General features: G+C 43.1%; 2 protein-coding genes across 16 annotated transcripts in view; one reads left to right on the top strand and one right to left on the bottom strand.

Annotated features, from left to right (window-relative positions):
- PAPLN (papilin, proteoglycan like sulfated glycoprotein) overlaps positions 1–6,063 on the top strand; it is a 57,041-nt gene extending 50,978 nt beyond the window's left edge. For 3 of the 4 annotated variants that reach the window (XM_055715086.1, XM_027808086.2, XM_027808085.2), the window contains exons 27-28: positions 1,862–2,037; positions 2,594–6,063. In XM_055715086.1, the coding sequence (XP_055571061.1) occupies positions 1,862–2,037; positions 2,594–2,769 (352 nt within the window). In that variant the 3' untranslated portion in view covers positions 2,770–6,063. The remainder of the gene's footprint in view (positions 1–1,861; positions 2,038–2,593) is intronic. The other variant, XM_055715085.1, reaches the window with a different exon arrangement.
- The window catches only part of NUMB (NUMB endocytic adaptor protein), a 96,157-nt gene continuing 83,123 nt past the window's right edge, over positions 5,882–18,915 (bottom strand). For 6 of the 12 annotated variants that reach the window (XM_055715087.1, XM_055715089.1, XM_027808089.2 and 3 more), the window contains 7 exons: positions 17,762–17,836; positions 15,718–15,858; positions 14,019–14,220; positions 11,498–11,800; positions 9,585–9,734; positions 8,590–8,733; positions 5,882–7,271 (listed from right to left, as the gene is read on the bottom strand). In XM_055715087.1, the coding sequence (XP_055571062.1) occupies positions 6,568–7,271; positions 8,590–8,733; positions 9,585–9,734; positions 11,498–11,800; positions 14,019–14,220; positions 15,718–15,858; positions 17,762–17,836 (1,719 nt within the window). In that variant the 3' untranslated portion in view covers positions 5,882–6,567. The remainder of the gene's footprint in view (positions 7,272–8,589; positions 8,734–9,584; positions 9,735–11,497; positions 11,801–14,018; positions 14,221–15,717; positions 15,859–17,761; positions 17,837–18,915) is intronic. The other 6 variants (XM_055715090.1, XM_027808090.2, XM_027808093.2 and 3 more) reach the window with 3 other exon arrangements.

Raw genomic sequence — 18,915 nt, 5'->3', positions numbered from 1 at the left:
TTCTCTTCCCAAACCTCATCAGTTACCCTCCAAATAGTAATGCAGAATGCCTGCCAGGCAAGGGAGAGATCCACGGCTCTCAGCCCCCACTAGCATCACCCAGCCTTTCCTAAACAACTTGGCTGTTTCCAAAAAATCCTGGGCAAGATCCCTGTGGGGTGGGGGGGTTACAGGTCATGTTCCAGCCGAATGAGGAGGAAAGCAGATGTTAAACTAAGATTTTATGGAGTTCATAAGGGCTCCATGCTGGAAAGTCAGTGACATTACAATAGCAAAAACTAAAATAAGTAACTAGAGGAAGGCCTTTAGTTGGTCTTTATAAAACTTTCTCTGCTTAACCCTAACAAACATTTTAGTCCGTGCAATAACAGCAACTCTCCTCCCACCTTCCTGCTGCAATAGTTCTCTCCCTCTACTGTCAAGTGGGAGCACAGGAGATTTTAAAGTGTGTTAATAAAGGTAAAGGAAAAGCTGTGTCCTCCTGATGGTTTACAGGGAAACTCTGAATTTGTGTAAGTGTTTGGTGGGGTTTTTTTCCCCTATTTGAAAATAATCAGTTCTGTTTTGGAGCCTTCTTGCAAAGGATCCGGAGAGATGGATTGGTAATTGTTTAAATCCCTCTGCTCCAAGGGGTAGGACTGAAGTGGGCCATCTCACAAAGAGAGCTTTTCTTCCACACATGAGTTTGGTATTTGAGTGAACAAAATGATGCAAGTTTCAGAGTCTAAATGAAACACTTTTCAGGGAAACAGATTTCATTTCCTTGGTAACTAGGAGTTCATAATTCAGGCAGTTTTCCTGCTGGGCACAGAGTATTCCAGGAGGAACAGAACAGACACAATCTTGCTGGTATTTTAAACCTTTTTTTTTTTTAAACAAACTTTTAAGGGAGAGGAAAAGAGGGTGCATTGCTCGCTACCCCATATGTTCCTCAAGCAATATGTGCTGCTATCAATGCCAGCCAAACAAGCACTGCCAGACCACAACCTGGAGGGTGGGAAAGGCACCCTGGATTTTGTCTTAGTTCCTCAAACCTAAAAAATGTGTAATAGTGGAAAGGGCAATGTCTTTATACAGAGCACACAGCTAGCTGCCTCCCACGCAGATAGTGAGCTAACAGGCTTGTGTTACTACCCAATTGTAGAGCCAGCTCAAGGCAAAAGAAAGTTTCTTCCTTCCTGCTGAATTTATAAAAATTCACTCCTTTCACAGAGCATCAGTTCCCAAGGAGCACAGAGAGCTCCTTTAGCCCTGTGGTGGGTTGACCTTGGCTGGATGCCAGGTGCCCACAAGCTGCTCTACCACTCCCCTCCTCAGCAGAACAGGGAGGGGAGAAAATAAGAGAAAAGTAAAACCTTGTGAGTCAAGATAAAGACAGTTTAATGAAGCAACAGCAAAATCTGTGTGCGCCAAAGCGAAGGAAAACCAACACTTCCCATCAGCTGGCGATGCTCGGCCACCCGGCCACTTCCCAGGAAGCAGGGCTTCAGTGTGCGTAGCAGTTGATCCACAAGGCAAATGTAAATAACAAATGCTTCCTCCTCCTTTCTCTTGGCTTTTGTATCTGAGCAGACGTCGTATGGTATGGAATATCCCTTGGGTCAGTTTGGGTCAGCTGTCCTGGCTCTGTCCCCTCCCAAGACCCTGCCCACCCCCAGCCTGCTGGTGATGGGGGGATGTTGGAGAGCCAGCCTTGGTGCTGTGCGAGCGCTGCTCAGCAGCAGCCAAACACCGGTGTGTTAGCAGCACCCTTCTGGCTGCCAGTACAAGCACAGCACTGGGAGGGCTGCTGTGGGGCTCAGCCAGAGCCAGTACAAGCCCCATGGGTGGGAATAGTGATACAAAATGTGTTTTGCCACAGGAATGGAGTCCCCATGCGGGCAGATGGCCACCGCATTCACCTGTCCCAGGATGGAAGCCTGATGATAAGCAACGTTCAGGAGGCTGACGAGGGATCCTACATATGCAGCGCCTACAGCAGCAGCAATTCTGTCAGTGCCAGCACGGAGGTGAAAGTGCTGAGGAACAGGCTGAGCAGTGAGTACAGCCTGGCCTCCTGGCTTCTCCCGGCACAGTGCCAGTCTCTTGGCTGCTGTTACAGGTCTGCCCAGTGCATATGCCCATCCGCTGCCGACCTCGGGCTTTGGGGAGCAGCAGAAGCCTCTGGGCTGTGCTACCTGCAGAGCCTTGCTTTCCTTGGGCACAAAAGCAGGGCAGTGGAAACACCGCCACCCCGCCAGGGGCACTGGGAGCCTGATTAATTTCCTGAGGCGAAAATGCCGGTTGGTTGACCAGATAGTTGGCTGCAAGGTTCGTATTTGGAGTCTGGACACCATCCAGTTGGCTTTACAGAGGGTGTAGAGTGGTCTTTTCTCAGGCCATCAGCCCCAGAAACGGCATCCTCCTCCTGTATCTCACCAGAGGTGTCAGTTTCTCTCTCATCCTTGATGTTGGGCTAAATTTAAAACGTTTATCTTGGAACTGGCAAGGTGAAGAAAGCCGGAACATGCTGTGTCTTTTGGGAGGGAAGGGAAAGCTGAGGATATGCCCTGGTAGTGTATTTACAGTTGCTTCACCTTTTGCTTGGCTGCAGCTACTGTGAATTACGTCGCTGACCCGAGCAGGGAGTGCGTGGACCAGCCACACCTCGCCAACTGTGAGCTGATCCTGCAGGCCCAGCTCTGCAGCAATGGGTACTACTCCAGCTTCTGCTGCGCCAGCTGCGCTCGGTACCAGCCGCAGGCCAGCCCTCCGCGGCACCGCGGGTGACAGGTACCTGCAGGCCAGCGCTCCGCGGCACGGCGGGTGACAGGCGCCTCCGTGGCCGCATGAAAACACAGGTGACCGATGATAAGACTGCAAGTCTGAACTCTGTCCTTCTACTGCATGAAACTGTTCTGGCAGCTCTGCCCTGCTGGAAAGCTGAAGAGGGTGAATTGAACAGAGTGTAGTGGGTGTAACTGTTCAAAGGTGGGAGACCCACCACCCTCAGGTTTATTGCAAACTCCTTTCCCCTCCTCCCCCCACCCGCCTATGCCTGGCTGTAGCTAATCCATCTCTGCACTTAAGTGTAGTTGCTGTCACTCACAGAACAGGATAATTGGGAATTTAAGGATGCTGTGACTTTAGAGAAGGCAGAAAACCAGCGTGAAAGAGGGAGAGAGCACTGCTTCATACAGGCAAGAGAGAGAAGTACTGTTAAAAAAAATAATCTCTGAAGTGTTTGAAGATGGGCCTGAACGGTCTTAACTAAAGCACTAATGAGTAATCCTGGGGAGCACTTTCCATCACCACCAGCGCTCGCTGGTTTGGACTCTAAATGCAGTTAAATCGGTTCCGATGCACCTAAAAATAAGAATCACTAACCTAATGATTGCACTCTTTTCAGCACAGGTATGGCTTCAGGATTGGACACAGTGCTTTAAGGTGTGAACAAACTGAAAAGTCTAGAAGCAGTCCAGTAAAGGAGTGAGAGGTGACAGTCATGCAGCTATTTGGGGGGTGGGTCTTTCTGTGGTCCGATTGATTCTGCTTGCTAGAAAAGACAAAAAAACCTTGTTTTGCAATTAAGACCCTTTCATTTGATTAGGGAAAACTTCCTCTGCTGTAACTCACGAGGTATGAAGAGTGTAAGGTTTGAAGTTGACATCATTGGATACTTATGAACAATAAGATGGTCCTGAAAACTTCTAATTGTGTTTGTACATAATTTTGCATTTAGCATCTCTGACCAGCGCAGTGTTTTGGTTTTTTCTGGGGGACACACAGGGTGTTTTAGTATATAGTATGACTTTGCATTTTGAGACAAGGGATTAATCACAGACTGTAAATTCTAGTCTTAGTGAAGCCCTCTCAGTTCACATGGGGCAGACAGAGGGTGGTCAAGGTCTGTGGACCTACTGAGGAGCAGAGTTAGAAGCTGATCGTGGCTGTGTCAAGAATAAGCAGTCAGTTCTATAACATTCCTTCCTACTATGTCAGGGGGTCTATTTTCAGAACATTTAAATAGTCTTTGTAGTCAGCTTTCATTTAAGCTGTGTGGTTGTAGATGATGTGGCCAGGGAGTGTTTTCTCAAGGCTCATGAGGGCTGTAACAGCCACCTGTGTTCTGATGGGCAGGACCGTGACCCTGAGGGTGCTTCTGTTAAGTGGGCGTTTATTCTGACCCCCTTTCAGCTGCACAACCGTGGTAGTAAGGATGGTAGCGGAAGGCATGCGGTTCACTGCTTTAAGTACATGTCATGGTTGTAATAGCTAACTACAGGGCCTTTTAACGTTTCTTCTGTTTGTTAAGTTGAGCTTTTCCCTCTATAGAGTAACACAACTGCCTAACTGAATGTTTACTACTTTGATTTGGGAATCAAGGGTTTTTTTCTTCCCTAAACAATGGATTGGGGGAAGGTCGTGGCTCCTTTACTGTGATCTCCAGGGCAGGGAAAGGGTGTAGCTATACTGGGCTATTTTTCAGCTGATCTTGTGGCACTACTGTGAAAGATTCAAAACTGATGTTGTAAGCTACACATGCTTTCTTTCCTGTTATAAATGTCTACAATATTTGCTTGCTTTTTGAAAACTGAAAAAAGCACTGCTACCAACTGAAATACCATCGGGACTGTTGGTCATTACTATTCATATCATACTGAAAACAGGCAAGAATCTGTAAAGAGAAAAAAAGTCCCGGTTTTCTAGACCACATTGCTGTGAGACTCACTGTGCCTGCCTGGAAATGGAAACTGCTGGCAGGCTCAAATGCTCGGGCCAAACAAAGGGAGCATTTTTTCCCCTTCAGGTTACGAAGTCTGACTTTTCCTTCTGTCTAAGCTGATGGTGCACGTAGGAATGCAGTAAGAACCAGTCACGCTACCAGGGTAGATACCAGCTCACTGGAAGAAGTGAAGGCAGGAGTGAAAATACACAGTCTTCTCATACGGCTCTTAGGATCTCTACTTCTTTTAGTGGTAGCGGTAAGAAAAACACAGTGAGTTTCCCTTTTTTCCTTTTGAATGTTATTGTCTTTATGTAAATATTCAGTGTTAGAAAAAATACAGTGATGCAAACCTCGAACCTGACGTTTTCAGTAAAGCCCTCCATTTTAGAGCTTTAAATAGTTATGGGTCACAAGGATATCTGCAAGTTCAGTCCTGAAGTTCAAGGTAACCTAACATGGTGTGTAAAGTGAGAGGTGTTAAGATACTATTACTAAGTTTCTAGGTCGGCAAGCAGGACTCATCTATGTTCACCTACTAACACCGAAGATACCGAGAAGGGCTAATGCTGAAAACTGAATGGGGGTGGGAAAGAAAGCTTTCACAGACAGTGTTTCTACCACCAACATTTATTTCTGTTAAAGCAGATTATAAATCATCAGTACAAATATATATAACTTACATTTGCTTGTAAGGCCAAAGTTTAAAAGTAAAGTTAAAATGAGATGGTTTTCACAAGTCACCAGAGGCAAAACCGGGACCAGCTGCAGCCTTAACCACAAGGTTTCACAAATCAGTGGAAAAAAAATTAGAAAATAAAACCAAAGTTAAAAACCTCTAGGATCTATTGACAGACGAACATAAAATGGTTTCCCAGGTAGCCCCAGGATGTAGATATGATTACAGTAAGTTGTCACAGTAGTGTTAGAACCAATAGATTAAGACAAAGAAACTGCAGCAATACATGAAAGGAAAAAACCCCTACTATATATAATATGTAGTTTGATTCTGATAAAAACCAGTAAATTTTCCCCATGGTTTTCAAACCATGACAATACTGTTCTTGGATTTTTTTCTTTAAAACTACAACATAATGACTTATTGGTTGTGATTGTTGTTGCAATATGCTACTTACAATGAACAGATACAAGAACAAGCTAGAGCCCCTTTTTCCACCACCCCCCCGATATTACTTACAATAAGAATCAGAGATAAATCAATCTTATGTACATATTTCTTACATCCAACCCCTTTTTTTTAACCTTTGGCAAGATTACTTACAACTCATACAGGTTTTAATATCCAACTATTTAAAATATTCTAAATGCATAAAAATAAAGATTTTGGCTTTACTTTATTCTTTACATATAATATTCACTTTGTTACTCAAAATGGAAGCTCAACTTTTTCCACAGACCTAGCTTTTGCTAAGCAGGTGACAATCTCCCACACACATCCATCCCCCCACCCCACCCCACCCCAATTTACCCTGAGGGGGATGTCCAGGACGCGCAGGGCATCAGAAGGACACAAGTACAGGATCTGCCTTCCTTTCTGTGAGATGCTCAATGCTGCTGCAGAACAGGCTTTGGGACCGGGTGTCTCTCTTTGCTCTGTTTGACTTCCAGCCTTCCAAGTGAGGAGGGAATGCAGGCCGGGGTGGCTCCAGGATTCCTTTTAAGAACTGCACATTAAATTCTCTGTATGTTTATATCCTCCCCATAACCGCTCCCTCTTTCTAACCCATTTTTGTTTGAAGGGAGCTTTGGGATTATCAAAGCAAACTGATCAGAAACAGGCCCCTCTGCTCCCTTTATCCCTCTATCCTAACGTACAATTTATCCACCCCCCACGGGACTGCTTAAAGTTCAATCTCAAATGTCTTCTGTAAGTCGCTTGAGAAGGGGTTAGTTGGAGAGGGGTTAGTGCGCTGCTTTGCTTTGCTCTCCAGCGCTGCCCACTGTGCTTCAAAGGGGTCTACCTGTGGAGCAGCTGCGGGAGGCTGCGAATGCTTGTCCTCTGCAGCCCACTTGCTGCCCTCAACTCCGTTGAAAGCCGCAGAGCCGTTGTGCTGCGCAGGTGGATTGAAGAAAGGGCTGCTCGTAGCGCTGCTGCTTTCATACTGAGGGAACGTCTGCTGTTTGACCAGACTGGGTGACTGATGCGGGTGGGCCGCCGGAGTGTGGCTTGCAGTACCGAAGACGTTGGCTACCATCTGGGAAGGTGTGATTCCAACCACAGGTACGCTTGGGGCTGCATAGCTCATCCCGTTTGCCACAGCGTAGGGCTGAGCTGGAAGAAATGCTGGCTGCATGGGTGGTACCACGCCCACCGGCACAGGCTGAGGTGCGATGAAGGTGCTGACTGGGAAGGCTGGTGCTGACTGGGAAGCCGCAGGAGGAGGCTGTAGTAGTGGCTGTGGGGCTGGGGCTGGCTGCTGTTGGGCTCTGACAGTCTTTGAGACCTCTTCCAGCCAGCGGTCTGCCTCCGAGGGAGTGCGCCTGTGGTTTCCTTGGAAGAGACTTGGTGAGGCTGCACCTGAGGAGGTGCTGCTCCATTCAGTGCCTGTGAAGGAAAGCATGGGGAAGTCACCAATATTTCCACTCCTCACCCTTTTATCAGTTAGAAAGTATGGAGTATGTACACAAGGAACAGACAGGCCTCCTCCCTCCGTGGTGAAAAGACTGCTACCAACACTGGAAGCATCTTTATGCATCGCTGTACTATTCTGTTATAGGAAGACTTTGGTCAGGAAGGGGTAGAGAAGAGCTGCTTCCTCACCAAAATGCAGGTTGGTTTTTTCCCTTCATAACAGACATCTGGGACTTTAGGGCATGCAGGAGAGCTGCCACCTGCACTCGTAACTTGGTGGCAATGATCTAGGCCATAACCACTAATTCCTCTAGCTGGGCGTATTGGGTTTTGAATGTACAACTCGGGACTGTTAGAACACAAAGCTATAAGAAACTTTTAAGACGCGTTTGCTCTGCTTCCTGAATTAAGGCTTTACCCTCTGAAAGACAGTAATGTAATGGTACTGGGAGTTCAAGATAACATTCAATTTTCTCTCCCATACACACTGAAGTGCGAGTACTCACCACAATATACGCGAACATTTAAGGCAATAAATCTAATCAAATTACTATATGAAAACTGTACTTGAATATGACTACTTTATATTCTTCCCTTCCTCTTTTCACATACAACTCAGGCTGTTAACCTCTCAAAATCTTTTACAATGTGCAACACCTACATTTTAGACTACTTCTATAAAACTGTCTCCGATTTTAACTCATGTGTCTTCAGCGATTAAAAAAAAACAAAAAACCACCATCAGCAAAATTTCTCTTTTTTGAGTTGAGCTCACACCAGGAAATTATGTTGGTTTGACTGTAGCCTTCTAGCATGTGTGTCCACGTGGGTGATGGCCATTAGAAGTACCGCATTATATTTCACATAACTAGAGACAAGGACCAGAGGGACAGGCTAAACTTACTGAACAGAAGAAATGAACTTCTAAAGCCTTTAAGCAACCAACTTCATCCCTCCTTACACACACTAGTGGAAAGAACGCAAAAAAATTATTTCTGGTACACAAAGATTCTTTCCCCTTCATCCCCAAACACACACTATTTTATTACTTCCTTTTTAAGCGCTGCATTTTCTAGAATGCTGCCAAAGTAAGAATCACTCCAGCTCATAGACCCAGAACCAGTGAGTTCATTGCTTCCCTCCATCCACTCGTGCAAAGGCTACTACTTCCAGCTTTTGTTACTGTTCCTTCCACTTGCCATTAAGTGGCATTGACAATTGTCTCAAGGGCTCTATTATGCTTTTGATCCAAGTTCTCGTAGCAATGCACCGTATCTACTTCCAATCTTACCAGTGACCACGGCTGCAGCTGCAGTATTAGCAGCAGAAGCATGAGCCCAAGGATTGGTTTCACGAACTGGCATAGCTGTGGACACTACAGCAGCTTGGGATGGTTTAGCAGCAAGCACACAGAAGGCAGAGGCAGTGCCATTAACTAAAATGGGAGCAGACAACATCAGTGCAATTAATTCATGCAAGGCATGCATAGGACTGGAATATTAGTGGGCCACGTCATACCTATCAACATACAACAGTTTTAGACACTTCCACAGGACAGCAGTTTGTATAAATTAGCCAAATTGGACTGACAGTTGATAAAGCTAGTAAGTTCCATTTCACTAAGCCAACGCTTGTTAACAGAATTGTGGGATGGTGGATTTTTATGTATTTGTTGAGACCTTGAGTTCTGATGACCAACTGAAGATAATTTTTTTGATTTTATAGAGAAGATACATGGCTCACCAGAAGGTACTGTATGATTAATTTTAGATTCAAAAGAAGAACAGATTTTAGATGCAAAGTAACAATAACTACATTTAACAAGAAGTTCTTTTTGCAGACAACTTGTATAAAACCGTATCAGTGAAATGAAGATTAGAGGCTGCTGAGTTCTACAGTTGGCATCTCTCCACAACTTATCTAAGAGCTTGTGTGAAAAACAGTAATCATGTGGTAGCACAAAAACCTCTTCCCTTGGGGGGCTGGGTTCCTGTGACACACAGTTGGTAAGGTTTTGCAGTTCAGGAGTCAGAATGTTAAAACAGCCATTATCTCAAAGCCAGTCCCTTTTACAGGTAACTATCGTGTGGCAGGTGCGTGAGCTTTTTGTTAAAAACCAACACACAGAAAAACTAAACAGACAAGATGAATAAAGCAGGATGCATCCCCCAAAATACTGACAACAGGACTTGCACAAGAAATTAAGACTATACGTTACTGGAAAGCAACATTATGCACATTCAAGCCTCATCCAGCACAACCACAGCACGCAAAGAAATCACAAACCTTGAAAGGCAGGAGACTGTGGTGCAACCACCGTCACTGGTTTTGTCATGGGGGCTGAAGAGAAAGGATCTTCTGATGGTGTGCTGAAAGCACTGGTGATCTGAGAGCACAGGGCACTGATGCTGTCCGTTTCCCCTTCTACCTCAGGGACTAAAATGTAAACAAAATTCATTAAATCGCAAGTTTAAAGGGTACAGAAACAACTTACAAATTGCAATATAATTAGTTCCCTTATGTCCTAGATGGTCCTGCTACTGATGTGCACGACAGCTTTTTTCAAAACTAGCATTGACGACCTGACCTGAAATAGAACACCACATCACTGTATTTTGTGACTCAGTCAAGAGGGTAAGGAGATCAGCATTCCAGATTTAACATCAGTTGTGAGTTTCTCTGTTAATGCAAGATGTTCATTTCAGAAAATAAAAGGGGTTTCTATAGCTTTAGTAGAGACCCAAGTCTTTCAGTATTGAAGTGCTGAACATAAAGAATTTGGCGGTAAGATTTGGCGCTCTGTGAAATGAAAATACTTATGATAGATTTAAGTGTTCCGACAACATACTTCCACAGTAACTAGATGAAGTTTAACGTGCCGACAGCCATGCACAGTGGCAAGTTAAGTTTAGAGTTAGAATGTTGGCTGCTCCAGTTCAGCGGTGGCTGAAACCCCTAGTTCCTGTGAACAATGAAAAGCAAAAGCTGAATGCTCAATTAAAATGGACGCTCAGTTTTAAAACAAGTATCAGCGTAACGTGGATAAAGTAACATCTGGAGTAAAACTGGTGACTTAACAGATGTTCTCATTATTACTAATTGCACTGCTTTTCGGAAGTACTGGTCATCAAAAGTCCTTCACTGCACAGAACTGACGCGAGCAGGCGTAATTAAGCACAACAGTATAAAAACCGTAAGCCGTCTGGACACAACATGCACCTTCAGGGGAGGCATGCCCCAAAATAAATTCTTTAAGGGTTATTCCAAAACAGTACATGTGGTGTGACAGTAAGCAGCACTGGCAGCAGCATACGTGGGAACATGCGTCAGAGATGTTCTGAATCATGAAAAAACTCAGACTGTGGTGTGCTCAGTGGGTCCCACTCGTGAGCAGTGCACTACTGCTGTAAAACTGATAAACTCAGCGCTGGTCTTAAAGCACAGGCCACCAGATAAGGATTGTAAGAGAAGTCAGACTAGGTATTTTTATTGGTTTTGCCTATGCCACAGTAATTTTTACTTTAAAGCTTCGAACCCTAAAACTAGCTCTGTTGCCAAATGAGAGTACAGCTGGCCTGCAGGGTAACCTAGCTAAGGGGGTTCTAGGACATTATGCAAGGTTTTATATTGGGATGACTCTAGAAAACCCCGCTACCATCACATGAAAACTGTACCACGCATTACCGATACAGCCAGCTGTACCACCTAAACAGGAAAGCTGCTTCTAATGCAAGGTGAAAAGCCATTTCATTGCTCTCAAAAAGAGGAATGTGGACAGGCAGAAAGACAGACTGCAGAAATGCATCATATGATCCCATGACAAGTGGTTAAGGCCTTGAAGGGATTTGTGTCTCAAGATGCCCTGGCACTGAGTGGAGGAACCGGTTCAGTGACTCAGAGGGAAGAGCCAGCACCTGCTAATTCAACACCACCCGTTCCTGGATCACTTCAAGCTGTGCTCCAATATTTCAGACAGTGATTAGAACTGTTTGTCTTCTGCATGTGAATATTACATGAGAGTCTTGCCTATTCCCAAAGCAGAATTTTTCAGACATGGTGATGTTTGTTCATGAGAAATGATCCACATGAGGCAGGAAGAAGAAATTTACTAGAAAATAAGGAGTTATTTGAAGGCACAAAGAAGAAAAGGAGGAAGAGACAATTTATGGTAATGTTTCACTGGAACCATTTGGTTTTACCTGAGTTTTTCATGGGGAAATCAGTCTTCCTCTGCACTGTTGAAGGCAGCTCATTTATTCGCAAAGACAACTGGCGTTTAAAAGGAGACATCTTTTGGCTAAGCGCAGGGAAGCCCCTGAAAGACCCTTGCCTGGCAAGCTGTTCTATAGGGGCATGCCTCCGTGGAATAGCGTGGGGATTGCTCATTTCTTTATCCATAGAGGCCGCAACTTCAGCAGTAGGAGAGGTTGGTGAGCCAGAAGAGGGGGCAGTATTGTTTGGTGCAGTACCTGGTGCTACTGTTTTCACTTCTGTTTCAACTGCTGGAGGAAATAGGGTGAGGTTAGATGAGTAAAGCAAAGTAGCGTTTAACTGCCTGATCCTACTCCCGTTTGTTTTGAAAAGAGAAAACTGCAGGAATTTGTGTAACTAGTAACTCTTCCAAATAAGTTTTGAATACCACAGCGGAAAAATCATTTCTGTATACCTTCACTGTTCTCACCCTGTCACTTCACATACATCCAGGACTCCAAAGCGAAGCTTACTAAGGCTTGCCACTTCACATGTATTCCTTCTAGCTGTTCCCGAGACCTCCGCTCTAGAAATACTTGCAAATTCATTTATGATTAAGACTGAAAAGCTTATTGCACATTTGAGACCTTTACTTTGCCTCACACAGGACTATGGCTGAAGTATTACTACAAACTGTATTAAATGACTTAGGGTGGCACTGCTCAGCAGCGGCAGGGAACAGAACCCAGCTCTAGGACCTTCTTTTAAAAGCCACCCTCCTAGCCCCGCAGAATCAGCAGCAGCAGCCCAACACACTGCACAAGCTTCCGCAGGCCACAGGCAGTAGCACTTAACAGGTTAGGCTGCGTTCAGTGCCCAGGCTGCAGTTCCCCAGCTCCTCCAGGAAACACGTTACAGGCAGAGGAAGCGTGCTGCAAGGCAGACCCAGCCCCCAAGCTGACAGGCCTTGCTAACACCAGGCATGTTTACAGTGAGTTCCTGTGTCACCACTTTAACTGAATTTAGCTGTAATGTTACCTCCTAACCACTAGTTAGTTGCACTGGAAGCTCCTCCAACTTAAAAGTCAGCTGCTTCATTTTGCAGGGTTTTGCGTAGCAACACAATGCTGCTGTCAAGCCAGGCCTAATGGTAGAAATGTAGGATTAAGCCTAGTTTAAATCACGACACTTAGGATTAGAGTAACAATGGGGCATTTTTCCATCTTTAGGAAAACTCTCTCTCACTCATATCGTAAGTGAATGGGCTCTGGGGGCAATAAATACAACTCGTCAACACAGCAGGAGAAAGGAAAATCTCACTATCCTGTGTGAACTCTTATTTTACCTATATTGCTTTCCAAAATTTTTAGGAAAAAGTTACTTGTTTTGTTGACACATCAACAGAGTAACTAGAAGTACAGTGAAGAGAGGAGTCACACTAGAGATTTCTGAGGAGCTGGAATGGTAGGAGGAACTAATTATGTTGTCTTGCAAGCTTCAGTACCCATGAGTTGCAGCTGCTCGTTCAAGTGAAACTTTTCTAATCAGTCTTTCTTGGAAAGGATTTCACACACCTTCATTGAGTCAAGATTTTGACTCATGCCCTCAAGTAACAAAGGCCTTGTGTTTAAGCTTCATTTAGCACATTCTAACACTAACGTATGGGAACAAGCAGATGGATGATGAAAATGAAGATTAAAGTTTTGCAATCGAGCGGCAGAATAAAACTTGCTGTGGAACTCTCTGAAACAAAGTTCAACTCCATTGTAAAAAGGGTTATGAACAATATTTATAATACCTATTTTTCATTAGCTACAGAACTCCACTACTTGTAGTAAAACTTGAGTAAGATGTTCTACTTTCACTTGAACTTCAGAACACTTCAAATGGCATTTTAAATGGCTAAGAAGTAAAAACTAACTCCTCTAAATCAGTTACTAGTTTTGAATGTAATTAACAGTGCAACAGTTATGTGTTTTATGGGGAGAGGGTTGTTGGTCCCGTTTTTATAGAAAGCACACTGTGATTGATCTGTTCTTCCCTCATGCAATGTAACTCTACACATACACTTTGTAACCTGCCTTAAAATCAAAATAAAAATACATTATTTTCTAAGAAAAATGTGTATCAATTTCTGTTAATTTACCATAAGCTTTAGACTACAAAAAGGATTACTTCGGGTCTGGCAAACTTGTTACATTTTTATAACATTTTTCTAATAAGGCCTTTTAGTAAGGTACCTACGGTGTTCTCTGCCATAAAGCAGGCTGACAAAACAAAGCAGGAGCAGCTTTCCGTATGAGGCCACTTGTACTTCTTCTAGAGATATGGGGAAAAGCACCAGGAGTGAACCTTGGAACATTTTTCATCTTGTGAAGTAACAAGCACCCAGGAATATGATTTGTACATCATCAGGTTCAAGAGAGGGAACGCTGCAAGGACATTAAGCCTCAATCCTTACAAAGGCTCCAGTTCTCCTCAGTGCTGGTTTTGCTCACTATGGATGACTGTTTAAGTTGCACCCCGTACCTTTAGCATCCGGCATCTGTCTCATAATTTCCTCTCTCTCTGCTTGTTCAGTAGCTGTAGTGACCCTGAATGACCCCTCTCTAGTGAATGTGGTTCTGCTGGCATCAAAGGTGGCAGTCACTCCACACTCCTTCTCTCGCTTCTGCTTTCGCTCCAGGCATGCTGCAAATGCACAGCCCACGGCATGACTCAACCTTTCCCCCTGTACAAGACAACATTGCATCATACAGTAACTGGAACAGAAACATAAACGTGCTTCAAGCATTGCGAAGTGATAACCTGCCTTTACAAGAGGGATCTAATTAAGGCACTAAAGAGAACTACTCTAATTGGCCACCTTTTGTATGGCTCTAAAATTAAACCTGGTATACAGAGTCTCAACTACTAATGCACACGCAGTGTTCAAGGCCACCCAGAAATGAAAGAGATTGTTGGATAATCTGTTTATTTCAACTGCTACGAAGATTCTAGTGCGATAACGTGCCTGCACTGATCCCTTGCCTCTGGATACATTTGAACACTAAGAAACTCTTCTGAAGACATCTTAAGCAGGTATAAGTCCTGAAGGGCAGGTAAGTGCTATTCTCAGGTGGAGAAAGTTTACAGGGGGCTCAGGGAGACACCGCCCAGTGTGCAAGCCTGAAAATGGAAAGTACAAATGGTGACTACTCTTCATGGCCCTGACCAATGCACAAGCTAGTACTAAGAGGGCCTTCTCAAAAGAGCTTCCATTGTTAACCAGTGAGGTCAAAAGGATTCACTATCCAATAACTGCAATAAGGAAAGAAAATTCAAGTCAGAGCAAGTCCAGCCATCCAGCTGATATGGCAGCTACAGTTGAGCCAGAGGCACTATTACTACCAGTAGCTCAACTCATCTACTACAATCAGTAAGTGAATTGACCTGTTATTCACAGAGGAAATTAAAAATGCTCCAGCTCTGACATACATTTAACTGGGTATTTCTAACTTCATTGTTTCTTTTCAAGGAAAAATAAGAAATTGTCAAGTATAATTGCTCCAAACATGCAACTATGTTGAGTTCATGCAAGGCATTTGCACGAGGTCTCAAGCGTTTTGTATAATATAGGTGGGATTCAACGAAAAGCAGAAAGAGGAGAAAAGGCCAGATCAGGGACTTCAACTAAAGTCTACACAGCTAGAGACTGACAAAGGTAACTTAGTTTCAAACCTTGTACTGGAAAAATCTCTAACACTCAGAAGCAAACAGGGTGCTAGTTTAATTCAGTTTAGCTCTATCCCTTAACACTCAGATGGTTTTCTATTCAAGATAACATTAGCATACAAGAGGCTAGAGTCATAAACACTCTGTATTTACTCACTATGTTTTTATCCTGGAAAAACTGTCACTGCTGTTTCAGTTTTTGGCTGTGTACATTTTCAGATGAGAATATCTTCTGTCTATTTTTAGAAGAGTAGTTCCCTTCTGCTAGAGATATCTGAGGCTGACTGCGTTCCTTTTATACACATGCTGGGCACCGTTCTCTCCACAAGACGACACCACAGAGGGATGGCAAATAATTCAGATATAAAGAATTAGAACTAAAATAATTTTCAAGGACTAAGTAATATTTTAGCTGAAGTCAAAACATATTGAAGTATTTTAGGTAGTTAATTTCTCTGACCATAACTTCCAGCTAGAAGCTAGAAGAGTTGGGCACATGCCATGTTAAACTTACCGTGTCCTTCACAGCCATAAAGCAGTGGCATATCCAGCGTCTCGTTGTGCCATCTCGACAGATGTATGAGAATGCCCGGTCAAAGTTCCTGTCTGGTGCGCAGAAAGAAACCTTCTCTATTGTCTGATCAACTATAAGATCCTAAAGGGAAGAGATCCCCACAATGAAAGAAATATGATGAAATATGGAGAAACACTCGAACGAGTAACTTTCAGTGTTCACTGCAAGAAGATAAGTTCTGCTAAAAAGAGGATAGCCTGATGTGGCTCTAATTATCTGTCAATGAATTCACCATTCAGAATCTATTCCCAGTAAGAAACAAAAAGGACAGAAGACATTTTCCACCAGCCACCCTTGGTAGGAGTGTGCCAAGGCACTACTTAAGAATTTAGGGACACAAACAATTCCCAAGATCTGTCCTCTAGACCATGGAGCTCACATTTTTGTTTCATTTTATTTTTACAGCAGCTCCGGTAGCCTTGCAATCAAAAAATCTTTACTGTGGTTAAAGCACAACGCTGAAACTTATGGAAGAGGTCTGCAAGTGCGAAAGGTCTAGCAGCTGCTACACCAAAAGCAAAGCTGAACTGCTGACTAGCTAAGCAGGGAGGCAGAAAAGCACCAGCAGCACTGGTAGTATCAAACACCTCTGACTGGTTCCCAGGCACTGATGGGAGAAGCGTATCTAAAAAGGAGATGGTATAGTCTAAGAACTATACCATGTTCAGTAAAAATTATCTTTTCAGTATTTTTTTCAAAATTGTTTCTTTTGGTTTGTGGTTAGTACTTGGCACCTGTGCTAACGAATTCAACCACCAGGAGGCAACAGTATATGCTCTTTTCCAGTTCTGCACTTTCCATTACCTCCAGGCTCCGCACAAGTTATTAATATTCAAATTTAAAAGATTAGATATATGCAGTAATGTTTCTAAAAATAATCTAAAAATATTTTTAAATGAGGCAATCGGTAGTCTGAATTCACCTACATCAGTATGTTTGTATCAGAAACTGAATTCTTACGAGACGGTAACTTTAGCGCTGATGAACCATACCATAATAGCAGCCCTGGAGAAGTCTAGCCACAGAGCAGGTATTTGACAGGCATTCATACTGTAGGAGGGATGTTAATTATCTCTAAATGCTTCTCAGTGTTGGCTTGCAGAAATAATCTTTTTAGGTTGATAAAGTAAGGGTTAAATGACATGAATGTAAAATTAATTAATTTCAGCCTAATGAGAGTTAAAATTGTTCTGACAGCTGTGCTATCTTTTAAAGTACTAGTATGCTTACAGAGGCAAGCCTAAAGGTCTTGTTTCTCATTGCCTACATCTAGATAAAACCAAGAATATTACTTGCACACAGGCACCTTGCTGGTACATATAGTACTATTTCACAATAATAATAATTAAAAAAAAAAAAAGTAAAAAAATTCTAGAAGGATGCCATGAATACATTAGTATTCCACTTTGGACCAACAGCTTAGATATCAGAATTAGAAATTATTGAATTTGATACTCAGTTACTATTTAGCTTGAGTCTGACGGCACACAACCGCCCTATTTCATTTATTCCCTTCATTCCATTTTTAGAAGCTAGCTCTTGTTCTTTCAGATCCATTCTAGGATTTGGATGCCCTGAAAATTACATTGATTAACATGAGCTTGCTCATGTATTACTATTGCAGCCTTCTGCAGTGGTGCAGAACGTCAAGGAACTCTCCAAGTTCAATATCAACAGAACTTAACAGGAAAAAAAAATATGGTTCTTCAGGTAAATGCAACAAAAAATATGCCAGGCTTGTGCTACCTGCCACGTTTTATGAAGTATGTCTTGAGAGTAGTGTGGAATTAATGGGGGGAGGCGGGGCAGGGAATTAGCAGACATACATATGTTTACAAAGCAAGAAATGGTTAAACTAATTATACACTTCAGTCTTTCTTGCAAATACCAACATTTGCATTAACATAAAGAGTGGTGTCCATTTAAAGTTATAGCACATACATTATTACAGAGAGATTTAAAATGTTTGTCTGTGAAATCTAACCTTTGTTTTCTCATCTACAACTCTGAGTCCATCCGCCGAAACCCACAGGACTGCTTTAACGGCTTTCTTCCCAGACTTTCAAAAAAGAAGATAAAAAGGAAAGAAAAAAAAAAGTTTTATGCCAACAGCATGAGACTGCCACCCGCTTCCCCTTTCCAAGAACCATAACATTAAGTGTAGATGAAGTCCACGGTCAGTAGGGTGCCCAAAGCCAGATACTCAATCCAAGTTGCAAAACATTCAGAGAATCAAGCCAAAGCCAGTATTCCAGAAACAGCACGTTGTGGGGATGGGGAGAGGGCACAGGACAGGTGAAGCAAAAAAAAAGGTGTACATCCACTGACAGTAAAGAATTCAAGACTGACCAAGTGGGTGAAGAATTCCAGTAAAGAATCAGAAGACACTAATTCATAAGGAGTTACACCACAGGTAGCTTCTTTAGCGCAAGTTTAAACATAGGAAAATTCTTACCTGATATTTCCACCAGCCCTACCCCTTCTGCCCCCATAGTCGCATGGCAGAATCATGGCATCACCTTAAGCCAGTGTTAAAAGCACCCAAAAGCCATCAGTTACTATGTTATAAGCTTAATGCTAAGATCAATCATCCAAACATGTTTCACTCGTTTATTAAAAGCTAAATGTCACATCTTGGAAGAGAGGTAGAAAAATATGGTTTCTTAACCATTTGGTGTGTATCTTGAAAAAGCAATGGTGTGTGGCAGGCTGACGCAGCGGAGGAGCAGTCTGGCTTTTATCCAAGATCTGACTGCGGGAACTTTCAGCTGCTGCAAGCTGAGGGTAAGTAGAAGTAGGAAACACATCAAGGCTTCAGAAGCCATTTAAACTACAGATTCTTTCTAGACTGTTTACTTTTTAAGGGAAAGTTACAGAAAACAGTATAAACACTAGACGTGATATTCTTCTGCAACTAATTCAATGAACAGAAAATATGTACAAGATGCCAACATAATTTTACTGGTTTTTACAGGGAACTACTACTACTAAAATAATCTTTTTTTAAAAAAAAAAATAGGTGTTGCTTTAAATTCACAAACCCCAAACTTTAAGCCAGCTAACAAAATATTCTCCCCCTCTTTTGAAGCACTGGGTTTACATAGTTTGTGGCAGCTAATGGCACCCATCACAGACCAC

The sequence above is a fragment of the Falco cherrug genome, chromosome 7 (assembly GCF_023634085.1).
Source record: "Falco cherrug isolate bFalChe1 chromosome 7, bFalChe1.pri, whole genome shotgun sequence".
NCBI lineage: Eukaryota > Metazoa > Chordata > Aves > Falconiformes > Falconidae > Falco > Falco cherrug.
This window is presented reverse-complemented; position numbering and strand designations above follow the sequence as displayed.